Consider the following 15950-nt stretch of genomic DNA (forward strand, 5'->3'; position numbering starts at 1 on the left):
ACACATGCTGCCCCTTCTTCACAATGAGCTCCCAATGCTGCCCCCTCTTATTCTGTGTCCTGGGGGACCCAATCGATTTTGTCATTGCACTATCCCTCATCCCTTGTCCTCTGTCTCTAGCATTAGCCCCTCTCTCCCACTCCCCCAGCATCAGCCTCTCTCCCCCAGCATCAGCCTCTATCTTCCCTCAGCATCAGCCTCTCTACCCCAGTCTCAGCCTTTGCCTCCCCCCAGCCTCAGCCTCCCTCCAGCCTCCCTCCAGTCTCAGCCTCAGCCTTCCTCAAGTCTCAGCCTCAGCCTCCCTCCAGTCTCAGCCTCAGCCTCCCTACAGCCTCCCCCCCAGTCTCGGCCTCAGTCTCCCTCCAGCCTCCCCCCAGTCTCAGCCTCCCTCCAGTCTCATTTTCTGCCTCCCTCCAGCCTCCCCTGAGTCTCAGCATCCCTCCAGCCTCCCCCCAGTCTCAGCCTCCCTCCAGCCTCCCTCCAGTCTCAGCCTCCCTCCAGCCTCACCCCAGTCTCAGCTTCCCTCCAGCCTCCCCCCAGTCTCTGCCTCTGCCTCCCTCCAGCCTCCCCCCAGTCTCTGCCTCTGCCTCCCTCCAGCCTCCCCCAGTCTCAGCCTCTGCCTCCCTCCAGCCTCCCCACAGTCTCAGCCTCTGCCTCCCTCCAGCCTCCCCCCAGTCTCAGCCTCTGCCTCTCTCCAGTCTCAGCCTCTGCCTCCCTCCAGCCTCCCCCCAGTCTCTGCCTCCCTCCAGTCTCTGCCTCTGCCTCCCTCCATCCTCCCCCCAGTCTCTGCCTCTGCCTCCCTCCAGCCTCCCCCCAGTCTCTGCCTCTGCCTCCCTCCAGCCTCCCCCCAGTCTCTGCCTCTGCCTCCCTCCAGCCTCCCCCCAGTCTCTGCCTCTGCCTCCCTCCAGCCTCCCCCCAGTCTCTGCCTCTGCCTCCCTCCAGCCTCCCCCCAGTCTCTGCCTCTGCCTCCCTCCAGCCTCCCCCCAGTCTCTGCCTCTGCCTCCCACCAGCCTTCCCCCAGTCTCTGCCTCTGCCTCCCACCAGCCTTCCCCCAGTCTCTGCCTCTGCCTCCCTCCAGCCTCCCCCCAGTCTCAGCCTCTGCCTCTCTCCAGCCTCCCCCCAGTCTCAGCCTCTGCCTCCCTCCAGCCTCCCCCCAGTCTCTGCCTCTGCCTCCCTCCAGCCTCCCCCCAGTCTCTGCCTCTGCCTCCCTCCAGCCTCCCCCCAGTCTCTGCCTCTGCCTCCCTCCAGCCTTCCCCCAGTCTCTGCCTCTGGCTTCCTCCAGCCTTCCCCCAGTCTCTGCCTCTGGCTTCCTCCAGCCTCCCCCAGTCTCAGCCTCTGCCTCCCTCCAGCCTCCCCACAGTCTCAGCCTCTGCCTCCCTCCAGTCTCAGCCTCTGCCTCCCTCCAGCCTCCCCCCAGTCTCAGCCTCTGCCTCTCTCCAGTCTCAGCCTCTGCCTCCCTCCAGCCTCCCCCCAGTCTCAGCCTCTGCCTCCCTCCAGTCTCAGCCTCTGCCTCCCTCCAGCCTCCCCCCAGTCTCAGCCTCTGCCTCCCTCCAGTCTCAGCCTCTGCCTCCCTCCAGCCTCCCCCCAGTCTCAGCCTCTGCCTCCCTCCAGCCTCCCCCCAGTCTCAGCCTCTGCCTCCCTCCAGCCTCCCCCCAGTCTCAGCCTCTGCCTCTCTCCAGTCTCAGCCTCTGCCTCCCTCCAGCCTCCCCCCAGTCTCAGCCTCTGCCTCTCTCCAGTCTCCCCCCAGTCTCAGCCTCTGCCTCCCTCCAGCCTCCCCCCAGTCTCAGCCTCTGCCTCCCTCCAGCCTCCCCCCAGTCTCAGCCTCTGCCTCCCTCCAGCCTTCCCCCAGTCTCAGCCTCTGCCTCTCTCCAGTCTCAGCCTCTGCCTCCCTCCAGCCTCACCCCAGTCTCAGCCTCTGCCTCCCTCCAGCCTCCCCCCAGTCTCAGCCTCTGCCTCCCTCCAGCCTCCCCCCAGTCTCAGCCTCTGCCTCCCTCCAGCCTCCCCCCAGTCTCAGCCTCTGCCTCCCTCCAGCCTCCCCCCAGTCTCAGCCTCTGCCTCCCTCCAGTATCAGCCTTTGCCGCATCCCCCCCCCCGCATGCGCAGATCTCCGGTCTGCATTAGAGACACTCCCACGCTCCTTATGAATCCACTTACCTGCTCCAGTGCCCGCCGCCATCTTCCTGGCTCACGTGAGTATCCTCTTCTCTGACACCAGCTTCCATCACGGCGTCATCCGCGGCATCCTGCTGTGAGCTCTGCATGTGACGTCCACACAGCAGTGGACGCAGCACAGAGGAAGGAGCTGATTGGCGTGTGCCTGTGACCCCAGAAGTGCAGGCGCCGGCAGTTCCGGGGTCAATCAGCTCCCTGTGCTCGGCAGCCACAAAAAAAAAAAATGTAAAAAAAAAAAAAAAAATTTTTTTTTTTTTTTTTTTTTTTTTGCTGCCAGAAGGTGCCGCCCCTCACAATCTGCCGCCCTAGGCACCGGACCACGGGTGCCTAATGGTAAATACGGCCCTGCTAATATATAAAAAGTACAGATTCTTGCCATATTCTTTTTAGTTCAATTTTTCTCATAGATTGCACAAAGCATTTATTCGTAAAATGACTACAGATGAAGGAGCAAGTGACCAGGTCTCTCCATCAGCTCATTCGAATTAAATAGGAACTTCCCAAGTGAGGGGTGTTTCAATTTGTGGATACAGCTAGACCGTTTGAGACTGAGTAGAGCAAAAGAAAAAAATCTAGCCATAAAAAAAAATTATTTATAAGATATGCCTTAGAAAAAAAAGAAAAGAGTAGGACATGTACATGCCTTTGCTTTGAGTGACTTCAGCACATCTGCGGCCACAGGACATCACTTGTCTCTCACACTGCTCTGGTGGGATTTTGGTCCACTGTTCTTCCAGTCTTTTCCACAGTTCTTTGACTGTTGTGGGTTTCTTGACCATAACATTGTCATCAAGGACTTTCTAAAGGTTTACTATTGGGTTTAGATCAGGACTCTGGGCAGGCCATTTCATTGTTTAAATGTTTTCAGTTTCAAGGAATTGCTTTACCCATTTTGCTCTGTGACAGGGGGCATTGTCCTCCTTGAAAATTGCAGGCTGATTGAGTGATGAGCGCAAGTAAGGAACCACGTGTTGTTGAAGAAGGTTCTATTACACACTTGCATTTACTCTGCCATTTAGCTGTATGACAAGTCCAACTCCTGCTGCAGAAAACATTCCCCAAACCATTACAATTCCTCCACCACTTTTAACTGACTTTTTAACACAGTTTGGGTTCAGTCTGTCCCCAGTCTGTCAACGAACATAATGTTTCCCATCAGACCCAAATAAATTAAATTTGCTTTCATCATTAAACTGAACTGTGGACTACTTCTCTTCTGTCCAAACAAAATGATTCTTCTGATTCTTTCTGCTGAGAGGTTTGATCACTGCAGAGTTGGCTTTCAGTCCAAATGCTCTTAAACATTGTGACACTGTATGAACAGACAGATCCTTACCCTGTTCAGTGCTGAACTGGCGAAAATTTCCAGCTGCAGTGTTGAAACGATTACCCATGGAGAGCCTCTGCATTATCAGCTCCTCTCTTGCATTTGTCTTTTGAGGTTGACCAGCCTTCTTGGGTGATTTGAAAGAGTTTATGATGTTGTAAAAAAGCAATATTCTCAAAATGACAGACTTGGAAAAACCAACCTATCTTGCTATGGCTGATAGGGTCACCCCTTTGCCCTTCATCTGGACAACCTTCTGCTGTAGGGTTTCAGTCACTTTGGAACAGCACACCATTTTTTCAAAGTCAGTGTAAACTGGAAAGCTAGGCTGCCAGTTAAAAAGGGTTTGTCTGATAATTAAGGAAATAAGCACCATGTGCCAGATAAAAACCAGTAACTTGCAGGTATCTGAAAGTGTTTTCTAATTTTAGTCAGTGTTTTTTTTTTCATTTATCTCATTTACATTTTTATTGTGTGATTTCAAAAATAATAATATATGAAATAAGATTAAAATAGTGCTAGTTTACTCATGTTAGGATATAATCACATAGGACTACACAATGACCTCAACATTTTAGGAAATTGTGTGTTGTTCTCTAATTTTGATCTCCAGTGTATATGTAACTCAAAAACAGAATTTCCATAAAAGCATACTGTACCACCAGTGCAATAATAAACTCTAGACATTTTGTCTATCTAGTGACATAGGTCAGTGTGCCCAAAGGTTATTACCCCCACTGTTTACGTGTGCCCCAGATCTATGCTCCAGCTCTAGATAAAGTGATGATGCTCTTCAAGAAATAGATTGTATGCTGGAAGATGATATCCCCACAAGTAGCATATATCCTGGCTGTATTCTCCAACTCTATTGGAGGATGATACCCCACAAATGGTGCAAGAGTTGAATGGGGGCACCACTTGTGTAACTTAGGCTGCCAACGTCCGTGGACAGGTAGGGGCCTTCTGTAGGAAACCTGAATATTCTATCCCCTTGCCTATTTTTTAAACATTATTTTTTTAACAAGCTGACTTCGCTAGATAGAATTCATGCCCAGAGTTTGAGTGGTGTAGTAAGTTTTTATGGAATGTCTGGTTTTGACATATGCATCTATGGGTTTGGTTTTTTTGCTGTGAATTACAGTTATACTTATATACCAACTATTGATACATTTTGAGAAGTATGTGAGACTAAATAGAATGGTCAACAAGCTGGATCAGTAGTGAAGAGTAGTGGAGTGGTGGGGATGACAGATTCAAATGTCATTAACGCTGTCAGGTCAGCAAGACATAACCAAGGACGTGTCATATGGGGATTTAAATAAGACTTGTACTCCCCATGTGGCTAGTGAATCTGTGCTATCATTGGTCTGAAGACTGGCAAAACACAATATACATAATGCAAAACAACTAACTAAATGGCTGGGCAGCAACACCATCACTCAGCCAGTGGGGGATCTTATGGGTGCTTGGCTGGACACTAGGCATGCTAACCAACAGGATGATTGATCAAAGAAATGAGAGGTAAAGGCCCTGTCACACATAGAGATAAATCTGCTGCACATCTGTGGTTGAAGTGAAATTGTGGACAATCAGTGCCAGGTTTGTGACTGTGTGCAAATGGAACAATATGTCCATGATTTCACTGCAACCACAGATCTGCCAAAGATTTATCTCTGTGTGTGACGGGGCCTTTAGACTGTCATCTGCAAAGTCAGAACAGTAGGCGGCAGACAGCAGGGATACAGGACACTTTGTGACAGGTAAGTATGTGACAGTAGTTAGAAACTCAAAACATGTTTGTACATTATTAAATACCATTTCATAGTTTTCTCCTAAAAAAAAACCTCTTGTCGAACCTTAGGAAGAAAAAAATAAATAAATAAAAAGAAAAGTTCTGTAAGTTCACAAAAGAAAGATTTTAAGCAGAAACGTGAAATAGCTCAATATTTTGCATCTGGATTCCTGCCAATCTCTCAGGTGTATGTAGCAGTTGTTCTTTTACTTTTGCAGCAACAGAAAAAAAAATGCATAAAATGTAGCAAAATGGCACTGTTTTTAGAAGGAACTTTAGACAGATTTTGAAAAGAGTTGCAAAAATAATTTACAAAAATGTAATGTAAATGTTTCAGCTAATTGAGATATTTATATGTGAGAAACATTCATTTTCAGCCTTGAAATATTAGAGCCAGAATATCGGAGATGCTAAATGTGAGATTGAGGAACTTGGATATTCTAATACAGTAGTCATCCTGACCCTAAGTCTGCTCGTCTCATACTATGGCCTTTTCACACGAGTTTTACAATCAATCAAAAGAAAGATTTCAAGAAAAGTATTGTTTACCAGAAGCAAGAAACTGTCAATCCAAGACCAGGCATCTTCCTTTCTTATGCTGCCCAGCCACGGCTCCTTGTAGACTTCTTCTACAGCTGTCAGTGTGATGTCTGTAACCGCGGGATGAGTCATTGCAAAAGGTACACTGATCCACTGCAACACAAAGAGCCAGTATGTCTGAAACAACGCGGGTCTTATACATTGCTATTTTTCACAGTAAAAACAAAAGGTAATTCAATTTATGTGATGTCGTGTGACAGGGACATGTCTTGCAATCACAGTAATTGAAAATGAGCTAAATGGTAGAATAACAGGAACAGCGGTGGACACTGACAATTAAGGGCCCTGCTGCTGAACATAAGTCTGTGCACCCCTCTCATCATATTTATTAGCACATGCATATACAGTTAGGTCCAGAAATATTTGGACAGTGACACAAGTTTTGTTATTTTAGCTGTTTACAAAAACATGTTCAGAAATACAATTATATATATAATATGGGCTGAAAGTGCACACTCCCAGCTGCAATATGAGAGTTTTCACATCCAAATCGGAGAAAGGGTTTAGGAATCATAGCTCTGTAATGCATAGCCTCCTCTTTTTCAAGGGACCAAAAGTAATTGGACAAAGGACTCTAAGGGCTGCAATTAACTCTGAAGGCGTCTCCCTCGTTAACCTGTAATCAATGAAGTAGTTAAAAGGTCTGGGGTTGATTACAGGTGTGTGGTTTTGCATTTGGAAGCTGTTGCTGTGACCAGACAACATGCGGTCTAAGGAACTCTCAATTGAGGTGAAGCAGAACATCCTGAGGCTGAAAAAAAAGAAAAAATCCATCAGAGAGATAGCAGACATGCTTGGAGTAGCAAAATCAACAGTCGGGTACATTCTGAGAAAAAAGGAATTGACTGGTGAGCTTGGGAACTCAAAAAGGCCTGGGCGTCCACGGATGACAACAGTGGTGGATGATCGCAGCATACTTTCTTTGGTGAAGAAGAACCCGTTCACAACATCAACTGAAGTCCAGAACACTCTCAGTGAAGTAGGTGTATCTGTCTCTAAGTCAACAGTAAAGAGAAGACTCCATGAAAGTAAATACAAAGGGTTCACATCTAGATGCAAACCATTCATCAATTCCAAAAATAGACAGGCCAGAGTTAAATTTGCTGAAAAACACCTCATGAAGCCAGCTCAGTTCTGGAAAAGTATTCTATGGACAGATGAGACCAAGATCAACCTGTACCAGAATGATGGGAAGAAAAAAGTTTGGAGAAGAAAGGGAACGGCACATGATCCAAGGCACACCACATCCTCTGTAAAACATGGTGGAGGCAACGTGATGGCATGGGCATGCATGGCTTTCAATGGCACTGGGTCACTTGTGTTTATTGATGACATAACAGCAGACAAGAGTAGCCGGATGAATTCTGAAGTGTACCGGGATATACTTTCAGCCCAGATTCAGCCAAATGCTGCAAAGTTGATCAGACGGCGCTTCATAGTATAGATGGACAATGACCCCAAACATACAGCCAAAGCTACCCAGGAGTTCATGAGTGCAAAAAAGTGGAACATTCTGCAATGGCCAAGTCAATCACCAGATCTTAACCCAATTGAGCATGCATTTCACTTGCTCAAATCCAGACTTAAGACGGAAAGACCCACAAACAAGCAAGACCTGAAGGCTGCGGCTGTAAAGGCCTGGAAAAGCATTAATAAGGAGGAAACCCAGCGTTTGGTGATGTCCATGGGTTCCAGACTTAAGGCAGTGATTGCCTCCAAAGGATTCGCAACAAAATATTGAAAATAAAAATATTTTTTTGGGGTTTGATTTATTTGTCCAATTACTTTTGACCTCCTAAAATGTGGAGTGTTTGTAAAGAAATGTGTACAATTCCTACAATTTCTATCAGATATTTTTGTTCAAACCTTCAAATTAAACGTTACAATCTGCACTTGAATTCTGTTGTAGAGGTTTCATTTCAAATCCAATGTGGTGGCATGCAGAGCCCAACTCGCGAAAATTGTGTCACTGTCCAAGTATTTCTGGACCTAACTGTATGAATATATAATAATTAAATCCTTTTACTGATAGAAATTTTATTTTTTATTTTTATTTTTTATTCTGAGAGTGAGAAGAACTTCCACATTCATAGTTATAACTTTTTTTTGGCTAAATAAGAGTAAAGGGTGCTTTACACGCTGCGACATCGCTAATGATATATCGTCGGGGTCACAGTGTTTGTGACGCACATCTGGCGTCGTTAGCGAAATTGCAGCGTGTGACAGCTAGGAGCGACGATCAACGATCGCAAAAACGTCAAAAATCGTTGATCGTTGACACGTCGCTCCTTTTCATAATATCGTTGGTGGTACATGCCGCTGGTTGTTCGTCGTTCCTGCGGCATCACACATCGCTATGTGTGACACCGCAGGAACGACAAACATCTCCTTACCTGCGTCCACCAGCAATGAGGAAGGAAGGAGGTGGGCGGGATATTCCGCCCGCTCATCTCCGCCCCTCCGCTTGTATTGGATGGCTGCCATGTGACGTCACTGTGACGCCGCACAAACCGCCCACTTAGAAAGGAGGCGGTTCGCCAGCCACAGCGACGTCACAGGGAAGCTAAGTCCGTGTGACGGGTGTAAGTGATGTGCACCACGGGCAGCGATTTGTCCGTGACGCACAACCGACCTGGGCGGGTATGCTCGCTAGCGATATCAATAGCGATATCGCAGCATCTAAAGTGCCCTTTAGTGGTAATCCAGCACCCGTAGTCCAGTCTTCAGTGAAAATTAAGACATCCTTTATTCACAAAACATGTTAAAAACATACATGTTTAAAATCAGAATGGTCTTACGCATTTCACGTCATAGAAACCCTTACTGATATGAGTTTTGTGAATAAAGGATGTTTTAATTTTCACTGAAGACTGGACTACGGGTGCTGGATTACCACTTACCCTTATTCAGACTGACTTCTGCAGGGGTGTACCGACCCTTTTCTTCATCCATGCACCCTAGGTGGTTTGGATCACATGGCTATTGTAGGCTGAAATTTACTCCTTTTCACTTGGAATTTGCTATAACTTTTTTTTGTTTGTTTGGAAGCATATACAGTATGTGAGCTGTGTTTTTGGGCACCATTTTGACATACTCATAGGTTAGGATTTCAGCTAAATTAACCTTTTTATTGGTTGAAAAGATGTTTCCTGTTTTGTATGAGTTGTTGTGATTATGTAGATATCAAATATCTATGTAGTTACTACTTTGGGATGTTTTTTTTTTACAAATAGTTTACTAAAAAATGCAGGCCTTGTTCACACACTGCGTTTTTACCCGCATTATTTTGTGCGTTTTTGCTGCAAAAATTTCTTGAGAAAATGGTTATAACCTTTCTGCAGACATTCCCCAGCAAAACTTATGGGAAAAAAAATAGCTGTGCGCACACTGCGTTTTTTTTGGCAAGAATATTCTTTCTGCATAATTTCTTGAGAAAAAGAATGTGCTTGTCAATTTTTTTCTGCAGGTACCTGCGTTTTTTTGCCATAGATAATGGTAAAAAAATGCAGGGATCAACCTGCGGAAAAACCGCATCAAAAACGCGGTAAAAACGTATGCAGTTTTCGGTGCATTATTGGTGCGTTTTTTGACCGCAAGTGCGCTAATCTTTCAGACTCTCAAGAAATTTCTTGAGAAAAATCCTTTTTCTATTGTGAACAGAGCCTTATAATTTAAATATACTGTATGAATCTGAAAATTGTATTCTGCCCCCTGAGTCAATACCTTGCAGGTAGAGATGCGTGGACCTGAGGTTCGGTGTTCATTCAAAACACAGACCTTACAAAAAAAACAAAACAGAGTTCGGGTGCTTTGCGTATAAAAAACACTCGCGCAAGCATTGCTTTGCTTGGGAATGCTCAGTGCGAGTGGCTTGCAGTGTTTGGCTCACATCAAACAAAAAAAAAATGGAAAGTACTCCCACTTTCCCCCAGAAGTGAACTGTTTATGGTTGCCTGCATGTGGATGGAGACCCAACCAAACTTTATCTAAAGTCTGAAACCGCCGAACCGAACTTCCATGGGTCCGCTCATCTTTACTTGTAGGATGACCCTTTGCAGCAATTACTGAGGCAAGCAGTCATTTGGGGGTATATTTTTGGCCACTCTTCTTTGAAAAATAGCTTTAGCTCATTGACATTGGATGAAGAGTGTCTGTGAACAGCAATTCAACAACTAAATATATATATACATATATATATATATATATATATATATATATATATATACTGCTCAACCCCTTCACGACCGCGGGCAGTAAAGTAAAGTCCTAGTTTTACGTGACTTAACGAATAGGGACGTAACTTTACTGCCTAAAGTTCATTTGATTGACGCAGCCATAGCTACGGCTTTCAAATGATGTCCACTGCTGTTTCTTACAGCAGGGTACCTTTGCTTGACCCCAGGGGCGGTAGCATTGCCAGCCCCCACGACGATCGTTGTGATTGGCTGTTCAAATCTGAACCGCCAACCACATTGATCGCAGTGGTTTCGGCTAAAACAATGCCTGAATCAGTGCGATCCTGTGAGATCCTGCTTTGAGATGCTGCAGCAGCTGCAGAAGGTCATAGCAGGAGATCAAACATGGCGCCTAACAGCCCCTGCAGCGCTGATTGGAGTGATCGGGCTATGACGCGCAATCGCTCCAATCAGCGTGCAGTCTGATCTGGAGGTGACCGCCCTCCATAGGCTTGTGTTGGCTTGGGGAGCCCTCCCCCAGCATGTCTGTGGCGTGAACTGGCTGGTACTTGTAGTACAACACCGCAGCTGCTGTCTTTGCTGCTGCTTTCTGGTTGACGCTCCTGCTCCCCCTGTGAGTATTGTGCGCTCCTGTGATGCCCCTGCATGCTCCTGTGATGCCCCTGTGCGCTTTCGTGATGCCCCTGCCCGTGCAGATGTGTCCCCATGCCGATGTGCCCCCCCCACGATCTACCCCCCCGCAATCTCTATTCTGCTCCCATTCTTCTGCCTCTGCTTCTCCGGTCTCCCCCTCCCCCCTGTCCATCTGCTATCCCTCTCTGACGTCCCCTACCTACGGTCACCGGGTCATCCGAGATCTTCATCTCACATCTGCCTCCATCGCTGGGTTCTTCCTGGGTCCTTCCTTCGTCTTCAAACATAAGCTGTCCAACTTCATGCCTGTAAGAAGCTGTCCACTTGCTGCCTTCTATTCCTCCTGCAGTTCCTCTGGTCAGTGATCCTCCTGCTAATCATCTCGGTACTGTGAGTATAACTTTTTCTTTGTGTATCCCCTGTCCCTTTTTACATCTTTTTGTATCTCATCCGTCCGTGCGTTCTGCAGCGGCCGATCAGTGATGCACGGCGTCTGTGCATTTGAAAAGTCAAATAGCACTCCTTCTCTTCCAAGCCCTGCCGTGCGCCCAAACAATTGATTTCCACCACATATTAGGTATCTGCATACTCAGGACAAATTGAACAATACATTTTATTGTGCATTTTTTCCTGATACCCTTGGAAAAAAAAAGCTACCTGGTTGAAGAAAAAATTTTGTGGTAAAAAAAAAAAAATAATTTTCACGGCTCAACGTTACCAACTTCTGTGGAGCCCCTGGGGGTACAAGGTGCTCACCAAACATCTAGATAAATTCCTTGAGTGGTCTAGATTCCAAAATGGGGTCACTTGTGGGGGAGCTCCATTGTTTAGGCACCTCAAGGGGTCTCCAAACTCGACATGGCGTCTGCTAATGAGTCCAGCTAATTTTGCGTTCAAAAATTCGAATGGTGCTCATCCCTTCAGAGCCCTGCTGTGCGCCCAAACAATTGATTTTTACCACATATAGGGTATTGTTGTACTCAGGAGAAAATGTACAATAAATTTCATGGTGCATTTTTTCCTGATACCCTTGTAAAAATAAGCTAACTGGTTGAAGCAACAGTTTTGTGGTAAAAAAATGTTTTTGTCTTTTCGCGGCTCAAAGTTATAAACTTCTGTGAAGCCCCCAGGGGTTCAAAGTGCTCAATATACATCTAGATAAATTCCTTGAGGGGTCTAGTTTCCAAAATGGGGTCACTTGTGGGGGAGCTCCATTGTTTAGGCACCTCAAGGGGTTTCCAAACCCGACATGGTGTCCGCTAATGAGTCCAGCTAATTTTGTGTTTAAAAATTTGAATTTCGCGCCTTACCTTCCGAGCTCTGCCGTGCGCCCAAACAATTGATTTTTATCACATATGAGGTATCAGCGTACTCAGGAGAAATTGCACAATAAATTGTATGGTGCACTTTCTCTTTTCTCCCTTGTGAAAGGGTAAAGTTTTATGGCTAAAATACCATTTTTGTGTAAAAAAGTAAAATTTTCATTTTTTCCTTCCACATGGCTTTGGTTCCTGTGAAGCACCTAAAGGGTTAATAAACTTCTTAGATTTAGTTTTGAGCAGTGTGAGGGGTGCAGTTTTTAGAATGGTGTCACTTTTGGATATTTTCTGTCCCTTAGGCCTCTCAAAGTCACTTCAAATGTGACGTGGTCCCTAAAAAAAATGGTTTTGTAAATTTTGATGGAAAAATGAGAAATTGCTGATGAACTTTTACCCCTTCTAACTTCCTAACAAAATATTTTTTTTTCGAAAATTGCACTGGTATAAAGTAGACAAGTGGGAAATGTTATTTAGCAACTATTTTGCCTGACATATCTCTCAGATTTATATGCATAAAATTTCAAAGTTTAAAAATTGCAAAATTTTCTAAATTTTTGAAATTTTCACAAATAAACGCAAAAAATATCAGCCTAAATTTACCACTATCATGAAGTACAATATGTCACGAAAAAACAATGTCAGAATTGCCAGGATCCGTTGAAGCGTTCCATACAAGTTATAACCTGTTGAAGTGACACTGGTCAGAATTGCAAAAAAATGGCCCGGTCATTAGGGTGTTTTAGTGGCCGGGGGTGAAGGGGTTAATACAGATGACAATTTAAGACAGCTGTCTTTAATGCAGGTAACGAGTTGATTAGTAGCATCTAACTGATCTGTAGGAGCCTGAACTCTTAATAGTTGGTAGGGTACCAAATACTTATTTCTCTCTGCAAAATGCAAATAAATGTATATAATTTGTACAATGTGATTTTCTGGATTTTATTTCTGATATTTTATCTCTCACTGTTAAAATTAACCTACCCTTAAAATTATAGACTGTTCCTGTCTTTGTCAGTGGGCAAACTTACAAAATCAGCACAGGATCAAATATTTATTTCCCCCACTGTATAGAGATATATTTATATATGCTAGGTTTTTAGGTAGAGAACTTTATCGCATACACAACACTGTAACCTGTGGCTCACTGTTATTGTTTCTTCCTTCCATGACACAGATTCTGAGTTTCAATCATGGCAAAAAGTAAATACAAGATGAAGTTTAGTATGAATTAAACATGCAGTATAAGAATCAATTGAGCACAGTAAGATGCTACAATTGTTTTGGTTAGAGCATTACAGATCAGCTTCCTGACTTGGTTTTTCTTTCCCCAAGGGATTTGTGGCACTGAACTGACTTTTCAGGCAATATACAAGAAAAAAAGAATTGTGCACCAATTTGTATGCTAAGTACCTCATCTTTTAGTTTCTATAGCAGTAATGCAATTCCAATTTCACATATTCAATGTTTACATATAGCATTTCGGAGGGCAGCTATATTTTTTGGTTACATTAACTAGTCGTCTCGGCTTGCACCTGTTCACCCTTGTGTTATTTTTGGAGGTGCTGAGCAGTTTTTTTTATATTTGGAGTTCACTCCCATCTGACTGAACACTCTTCCCATCAGCCTAGAGTGTTTTTAATTAGAGGTGGATCCTATTTGCCCATAAAAAGGAGGCTTTCAGACTGGGTAGGGGAATATAATGTTAAAGCTCCAACAAAGGGGTACACCTTGTCACTGGCTGTTGGGTTCTCATGAACTGGGCAATTTGTGTGCTAAGTACCTTGTTTTTTTTTAACATAGTTTTATAGAAATAATGCAATTTCAATGTTTACATATTATAGCATTACAAAGTACAGCTGTATTTTTTGGTTACACTGACTAGTCATCTCAGCGTGCACCTGTTCACACGTGTCTCATTCTTGGAGGTGCTGGTCAGTTTTTTGATATTTGCTCAGGCAGTATGTCAGTCCCTGGAAACAATGTAATTAACCAATTTTTGTGCATGTACAGATAAATACAGTTACTTGTATACTTGCTATTTACTATTGAAACCAGAAGTTTACATACATTATCTAGAAAGACACATATGCACGTTTTTCTCTCTATCTGACATGAAATCAGAATAAATCTTTCCTGTTTCATGTCAATTAAGATTACCAAAATTATTTACATTTACCAAATGCTAGAATAATGAAGGAGAGAGAATGTTTGAACACATTTTATTACTTTCTGCAAAGTCAAACGTTTACATACTTTAAGAGTACTATGCCATTAAACGATATGGACAGCCTATATGATGATGTCATATTTTTGGAAGCTTATTATAGGTTTATTGTCAACATCTGAGTTAATTGGAGACACACCTGTGGATGTATTTTTAATGCACACCTGAAACACACTGCTTTTTTGAGTAGCTTCATGGGAAAGTCAAATGAAATCAACCTTGATCGCAGGAAGAGATGTTTTGTTCATCTGTACAAACAATTATATGCAGGTATAAGCAAGATGAGAATGTCCAGCTATCATACCGCTCAGGAAGGAGACGGATTCTGTGTACCAGAGATGAACGTGCTTTGATAGGGATGTACATATCAACCCAAGAACGAAAGCAAAAAGCCTTATGAAGATGCTGGTGGAAGGTGATAAGATTGTGTCATTATTTACAGTGAATTGAGTATTGTCTCAACATGGCCTGAAAGGCCACTCTGTCAGGAACAAGCCATTACTCCAAAAGAAACATAAAATAATTCAGATTAATGATGTCAAATGCACACAGGAACATAGACCTTAATTTTTGGAGACATGTCCTGTGGTCTGACGAAACTAAAGTTTAACTGTTTGGCCTTAATGACGATAATTACGTTTGGAGGAAAAATGGAGAAGTTTTGAAGCCTAAGAACACCATCCCAACTGTGGAACATGGGGGCAGCATTATGTTGTGGGGTTGTTTTGCAGCAGAAGGGTCTGGTACACTTCACAAAATAGATGGCATCATGAGGAAAGAAGATTATGTGGCAATACTGAAGCAACGCAAGAAGACATCAGCCAGGAACTTAAAGCTTGGGCGGAAATGGGACTTCCAAATGAACAATGAGGCGAGCAAGGCGACCTACAAACATGGCTCAGTTACACCAGTTTTGTCAGGTGGAATGGGCCCAAATTCCTACCAACTATTGTGAGAAGCTTCTGGGAGAATATCCAAAACGTTTGAGGAAGTCATACAGTGTAAGGGCAATGGTACCAAATGCTAATGAAATGTATGTAAACCTTTGACTTTGGAGAAAGTAATAAAAGTGCCTTAACTCTCTCATTATTCTGGCATTTGGCAAATATAAGTAATTTTGGTTCCTAATTGACCTAAAATGGAAAAGGTTTACTATGATTTCATGTCAGATAGTAGGAAAAACATGCATATGTCTTTTTGGAAAGTGTATGTAAACTTCTGGTTTCGACTGTAGGTATAACCTGTGATGTCACCACTAGGGGGAGTCAGCACACAGTGTGTGTAATGAGATCCACCACACTGTAGAACCAGAGCTGTCTGTAACGAAAACAACCTCTAGAGGGAGCCCAGGCACACGGCATCCTAGGCAAGTGAATGGTTAACAGGAGTCACACTAACCGGGTCAGAGCCGAGAGAGGGAATGCAGTACAAGGGAGGAGGTGGAGTCAGGGTCCATGACAAGCCAAAAGTCTGTAACAGGGAGAGCAAGCTGAAAGAGTGGGCACAGGGATAGGACAACAAGCAGGAGGGGGGCACGGAAGATAAGAAACAACACGAGCTGGGAGACAGGGAGGTCAGGCAGAACGGAGGTCGGGGAGGTCATTAAGGGTCGGGGGAGATAATGGACAGAATCTAGAGCACTTACAGGAACCAGCCGAGCACACTGCAGAGCTGATCTATAACTGGC

General features: G+C 44.4%; 1 protein-coding gene across 3 annotated transcripts in view; it reads right to left on the reverse strand.

The window, feature by feature from the left end:
* Positions 1–15950, reverse strand: part of SLC5A7 (solute carrier family 5 member 7) — a 67166-nt gene that overhangs the window by 16105 nt on the left and 35111 nt on the right. For all 3 annotated transcript variants that reach the window (XM_075336451.1, XM_075336452.1, XM_075336453.1), the window contains one exon: positions 5841–5984. In XM_075336451.1, the coding sequence (XP_075192566.1) occupies positions 5841–5984 (144 nt within the window). The remainder of the gene's footprint in view (positions 1–5840; positions 5985–15950) is intronic.

Source organism: Anomaloglossus baeobatrachus, chromosome 2, assembly GCF_048569485.1.
Source record: "Anomaloglossus baeobatrachus isolate aAnoBae1 chromosome 2, aAnoBae1.hap1, whole genome shotgun sequence".
Lineage (NCBI taxonomy): Eukaryota > Metazoa > Chordata > Amphibia > Anura > Aromobatidae > Anomaloglossus > Anomaloglossus baeobatrachus.